This window comes from Camelus ferus, chromosome X (genome assembly GCF_009834535.1).
Source record: "Camelus ferus isolate YT-003-E chromosome X, BCGSAC_Cfer_1.0, whole genome shotgun sequence".
Taxonomy (NCBI): Eukaryota; Metazoa; Chordata; class Mammalia; order Artiodactyla; family Camelidae; genus Camelus; species Camelus ferus.
The window spans coordinates 51,698,489-51,705,158 of record NC_045732.1 but is presented as its reverse complement, the minus strand read 5'-3'; the positions used below and the strand labels follow the sequence as shown (position 1 = coordinate 51,705,158).

Here is a 6,670-nt window from a genome sequence, read left to right as displayed (position 1 = left end):
CACCTCTCTATGAATATAAGGAGCTCTAGGTCTAGAGTTTTCCCCAAAAGGTAGTTTGAATTTGGAGTCAGGATTCTTGTATGTAGAGGTCTTCAAAGTCTCTGGAGATTTAGAAATTCTTGAATATTCTTCCATATCCATTGTGAATTGGAGTCATCTTGTAGTGAGAAAATAGATTGCTAAGTGGCCAGAATCCAGTTCCCAATGGTTTTCTTCCTTTGAGAGTTAGGACTCGGGGTAAAAATCCCTTTCTATGTCAATCAGTGAATTTGTCCCAGCTTCCTCCCTTTGCTGGCTTGGGCTGGCTCTAATTTCATTCCAGGGCATAACAGTCCAGCATTTCTCTTTTGGGACTCCAGGGGGCTGCTGGAAATTTCACTGATGCATTAAATGCTAGCCAGCAGGACTAAGGGTCAAGGACAGCAAACTGCATTTGTGAGCAGATGCAGCTGGGGAAGAGATTAAGTACTTTAGCAAGCACAGCTGGCAAAGCTGATGATGGCCCTCAGGCTGGGGCTCCTGTTACCTCTGCTGCTGGGGCAGCTCTGCTCCCAGCTTCTGGGAACCTCTGGTGATAGCATACTGCACTACTGGGACCTGAGAGCAGACAATGGCAGCTGGCGACCCAAAAGAACACAGGATAATGGCTCAGAGGTGTCTGCTCACACACTCCTTTTCTCTCTGGATTACCAGCATGTGCAGGTTCCTTTTGAGATCACACTCTGGATTATGTTAGCATCTCTGGCAAAGATAGGTAAGTGAGGAATTTCCCAAGGCTTTCCCAGGGAGTTGCCTAACAGGGGGAACTTTCAGGGCTTTTCCAGATGTAAAGATAGGCACCCTTTTCTTAATAAACCCAAGAAAAGCAAACTATAATATTTGCCACCTGATCTCTGCTAAAAGGACCTTTCTCTTCATAGCGCCAACCCTCTTGCAGGGATTATGTTCAAATATTGGTGGTCTCCCAGCAGAAGGAGACAAGAATAGACTGAGCACAGGAACTTAGACTGGAGAGGGTCCCAGCTGTTCAAGGGTTAAGTAGACAAGGCATAACTTTAAAAGAGAGAACAGAGAAATCTTGATTGATTCTGACTAATCTAAGTCTTTAGATGACTTGTTTTTCCTCACAGGATCCTTGTTATAGTTGCCAGGTAGTGCAAAAAATGGGACAAACTTATTTCCTATTTGTTAAAAGGTAGGTCTTTTGGCCACCACTCAGAATTGAAGGGGAAACACAAACTAAGAATAAATCCAGCAAGAAAAGAAGAGCCATTGTGCTTTATTTCACCTTTGTGAACACCCTGAATTACTAGTGTTATGGTTCTCCTAAGGAGATTTATTCTCAGTTATTCCTCCTATGTTCTTTAATAATTTATCAAACCTTTGCTATGGTGATATTAAAATTATGAGAACCTTTAAGAGTTCTAAGTATTCATGATTGAGTTACCATTTATTTGTAGGTTCACAACTGAGAACAATGCCAGGAAAACATGAAACAAGCTGTAGAATTTTGTTATTTTAAAATGAATTTATTCTAAAATAAATCATGTTCAGCATTTCAAAGTTTTATTTAAGTGACTTTATAGATACCAAAGCATTACCATTTATGAAATGTAATATTTAACGATGATACACAAAATCCACAGATTTATAGCATGATAGATTATCAGAGCTTGATAAACCATTAGAGACCATTTTTATCCAACCGTTTCATTTTATAGATAGGAAATCTGAGGCCCAGGGAGAGAAGATGCTTTGTGAAGTTCACAAACCAGAGCTTAGAATGCTAGTCTCATACCTCTTTGATTAGAGATATATTCTGTCTTGGATGATAATAACTAGCACTTCTATATAGTTAAGAGTTTCTTTAAACTATTTTTTGCAGTACTAGATATGTTGATTTAATAAATAGTCTAATTAAATGTTAACTTCTGGATCATAGGGCAAAGAATCTTCCCAATAGGTCATCTGTTGCCATTTGTTTAAGTAGGACTTCATTGAGCCATCACTGACAGATAATTTTTTTTTACCATAACCTTAGTAAGAGAATGTAAGTTTAAAAACAAACAAACAAAAAAACTTCCTTGTTAGCTTTCATTCATTCATTCATTCAGAAAATATTTTTTGAGCACATTTCATGTATGGAGCATTATATTGGGCCCATGGGCTACAGAGATAAGACCCCATTTTTCCTATGAGGAGTTTTCAAATTATTTCAAGGCCTAGAGGAAATAAATGGCTGTATAGAGGATAAAGAGGGAAGCAGCATGGTTTAATGAAAAGATAAGATTGCTTTGAGCTGTTTAATATTTGCTCAAGTTTAGAAGTCAGTGCCTGCAAATAAGCGGTCAATAAGTATGTGTTAGAGGAGTGAAGTGATTCTTTGGCCTCATATTTATCATTTCAAATATAGGAATAACAGTATTTACATCACTGTGTTGGTGTGATGAGAGAATCAAATACAAGAACATATGTGAAGGCACTTTTGAAACTATTAAAAAATAAAGTCTAGCTTAGAAGCCAGCTGACTTTCTTTTCTAAAAATGTATTTATTATTTATTTGATAAGTATCTATTGAGCTATTTCTTTGTGCTAGCAATGTGCTAGGGGATTAATGTAAAAAACTAGCCTCAATCCTTGAGAAAGTTATAGTCAAATTAATTAACAAGTATATTAGAAAGGGATCTCAGCAGTGTACTGGTGGGGGCTGGGGTAGAGAGGAAGAGGATTGATTAGCTTGAAAGATTATTAAGGTCCTTTCTAAAGCAGAGAGTATTGATGATAATTAGAGTCACTATCTATAGGCATTATGTAAGCTAGGGCATGATGATGTGACATAATGTAGGCAAAAGTAAAAGAATACGGGATAAAACAGAGGACTGCTGCCATGTGGGTTTTTAGAATTGGTGCATTTCCCTTCATGGGATGAAAGACTCATATAATTCTATGAGAAAAAAATAAATTTTATGATTGGAATTTTATTTTGATGATTCAGTTGTATGCATTAATGTAAGCCCACATTTGTCAATCAGACCAAGTGACAGTTTGAGGTAATTATAGGAACATTGAGCTAAAAGTCAGGAGGCCCGGCTGGGTTGTCTTCCCAACTGCCACATACTTAACATATAGCCATGAAAAGTTACTTTGTTTCTTTGGTCTCAATTTCCTTATAAATAATCATGATCCCTTATCAATGAAGAATTAGTTACGATTACTAAAGCCCTTTTCAACTCTTATTATTCAAAGCAGATGTTTAAATTATGTTTCTGATTTCTATATTCTTAAAGTGTCTGATGTGTATCATTATGATCATGAGAAGAGCAGAAGAATATTGCCAGATGATAAATGCATGGTTTCCATTTTAAAATATGTTCTCACATTTGAAAATGATTCAGTGGGCACATAAATAATCTTATTGTTGTTTACGGTGAATAGTTTCATTCAATTAGTAAATATTTTTCCATTATAAAGAAAAATGCCTCCACTCATGCATATTCATCTTTATTAAGTTATTATTTAAATGTTAAATGACTGAGAAGCTATTTTCTGGAATCATAGACTCGAACGGCTGACATACAGAGATGACTGATAATGAAGATGTTATAATACTCTATCTTTTTTTCTTTTCTAGGATTTCACCTCTATAATAAGATACCCACAGTTGTACCTGAAAGCTGCCTCTTGATATTTGTAGGTCTCATCATGGGAGGACTAATTTACAGTTTAAATGACAAATCCCCACCAGTTATGAACAGTGATATATTTTTCTTGTATTTACTTCCACCAATAGTCCTTGATGCAGGGTATTTTATGCCCAGTCGGCCATTTTTTGAAAACATAGGGACAATTCTGTTGTACGCTGTAGTTGGAACCATCTGGAATGCATTTGGGATAGGCCTTTCCCTCTATGGCATATGTCAGGTGAAGTACTTCAACCTTCAAGATGTGCCATTGCTCCATAACCTTTGGTTTGGTAGTTTGATTGCTGCAGTAGATCCTGTGGCTGTACTCTCTGTATTTGAAGAAATTCATGTGAATGAAAAGCTTCATATTTTGGTGTTTGGAGAATCCCTCCTTAATGATGCTGTTACTGTCGTAAGTATCCCAGGCATGAGCTTTCTAGGTAATTAAATAGGTTCCTTTATGATCACCCTTGAAATTTAAATAAGAACTGAATTCTGGTTTAGACGATAATTGAGCAATTTAGTCTTAGAAATAAGTTTATGAACAGAGACTGTGATTTACTGGCCATTAATATGTTTTCAAAAATAACAGTGCTTCCTTTATACTGTATTAATCTTCTATCAGTTTATTAAATGGAAACTTGGGTAAACCTTCCTAGTCATGGCAGATAAGAATATTTTAGCCATGAAGGATATATTCACAGTCCATCAGACAATTTTCAAACATAATAATCCATAATTTGACATTATCTACAGAAATATCTGTTAATAAAGGGAAGCTTTCTAGGAACTCATTTTGGGAAGGAAATGGGAAATTGAAGGACTTCAAAGTTGAAAAACCTCAAATTAGAAGGCTACATGGGGCATAATTTGAGACTCTTCTGAATGATAAATTCATTCTAATCTTTTTTTTTTTTTATGCAGGTGCTCTATAAGCTGTTCAAATCTTTCTGTGAAATGCCATCTATCAAACCTTTGGATATTTTGGCTGGGATAGGAAAGTTTTTCTTGGTTGGAATAGGAGGCATTTTCATTGGCCTCCTGTTTGGCATGGTTGCTGCCTTTACCACGCGCTTTACCAAGACCATCCGGGTCATTGAACCTCTTTTTGTTTTTTTATATAGTTATCTCTCCTACCTGACAGCTGAAATGTTCCATCTCTCAGGGATTGTGGCGTAAGTATCTGGACAAGTCTTTAATTTATACAATTTCTCATAGGAATTGAGTCTGATTTTCCACTAGAAGTCTAAGAAATTGCATTTCCTAGATATGGGAGGAGGACCCTCCCTTTATGTTCTAGGATTTCCTGTTGCCTCTAATAGGCACTTAGTCATAGCACTGCATATTATTGTGGTCAAGTTCTTGCGCTTCCAGTAGAGATTAAATGGCTATATCCCAACTAACTTGCCTATATTGAGGGTACGGGACAGTATGACTTTATTGCATAACAAAAGTGGTGAGAATTTGGCATGGCATAGGGAAAATCATTCCCCTAATAGTATCTGATCCTAGTCATATTATAGTGGTAATTAAATGACACCATATAAATAAACTTGGCATTAACCCTTGTATAGATGAACTTTCTGTCATGGCAGTTAAGTAATATTATAACTTATTTTGTAAATCATAGGGCATGTTATGTTTTTCTTTTATCCACCACTGATATTTAACCAGTGATGATAATACCTCATATCTAATAATAAGCTTGTAACACTAAATAACCATATGGTGAATATTAACATCTAAACACTTTTGTACTAGGGTGTAAACAGATCATCCCATTTTGTGTTTTTAAAAGTAATGGAATGCATTTTTTCAAATGTTGCATGTTTTCCAAAAACTTAAAAATAAAAAAGAAAAGGTTGATTTTTTTAAAAACATTTTTATTGAGTTATAGTCATTTTACAATGTTGTGTCAAATTCCAGTGTAGAGCATAATTTTTCAGTTATACATGAACATACATATATTCATTGTCACATTTTTTTTCACTGTGGGCTACCACAAGATCTTATATATTTCCCTGTGCTATACAGTATAATCTTGTTCATCTATTTGGCATATAAGTGTCAGTATTTACAAATTTTGAAATCCCAGTCTGTCCCTTCCCACCCCCCACCCCTTGGCAACCACAAGTTTGAAATCTATGTCTATGAGTCTGTTTCTGTTTTGTACTAATATTCTTTTTTTTTTTTTTAATTCCACATATGAGCGATCTCATATGGTATTTTTCTTTCTCTTTCTGCTTTACTTCACTAAGAATGACATTCTCCAGGGACATCCATGTTGCTGCAAATGGCGTTATGTTGTCGTTTTTATGGCTGAATTATATTCCATCGTATAAATATACCACTTCTTTATCCAGTCATCTGGTGATGGACATTTAGGCTGTTTCCATGTCTTGGCTATTGTAAACAGTGCTGCTATGTATATTGGGGTGCAGGTGTATTTTTGAAGTAGGGTTCCTTCTGAATATATGCCCAGGAGCGGGATAACTGGGTCATATGGTAAGTCTATTCCTAGTCTTTTGAGGAATCTCCATACTGTATTCCACAGTGGCTGCACCAAACTGCATTCCCACCAGCAGTGTAGGAGGGTTCCCTTTTCTCCACAGCCTCTCCAGCATTTGCCATTAGTGGACTCTTGAATGATGGCCATTCTGACTGGTGTGAGGTGATACCTCATTGTAGTTTTGATGTGCATTTCTCTGAAAATTAGTGATATTGAGCATTTTTTCATGTGCCTATTGGTCATTTGTATTTCTTCTTTGGAGAATTGCTTGTTTTGGTCTTCTGTCCATTTTTGGATTGGGTTGTTTGTTTTTTTCTTATTAAGTCATGTGAGCTGATTATATATTCTGCAGATCAAGCCTTTGTCAGTTTCATCATTTGGAAAACTTTTCTCCCATTCCATAGGTTGTTGTTTTGTTTTACTTATGGTTTCCTTTGCTGTGCAGAAGCTTGTAAGTTTCATTAGGTCCCATTTGTAT

The 6,670-nt window shown here is 36.1% G+C and overlaps 1 protein-coding gene across 1 annotated transcript in view; it reads left to right on the top strand.

Moving 5' to 3' along the window:
• Positions 1-498: 498 nt before the first annotated feature.
• LOC102507511 (sodium/hydrogen exchanger 2) overlaps positions 499-6,670 on the top strand; it is a 62,396-nt gene continuing 56,224 nt past the window's right edge. The window contains exons 1-3 of the mRNA XM_006194491.2: positions 499-754; positions 3,632-4,095; positions 4,608-4,858. Of these exons, the coding sequence (XP_006194553.2) occupies positions 499-754; positions 3,632-4,095; positions 4,608-4,858 (971 nt within the window). The remainder of the gene's footprint in view (positions 755-3,631; positions 4,096-4,607; positions 4,859-6,670) is intronic.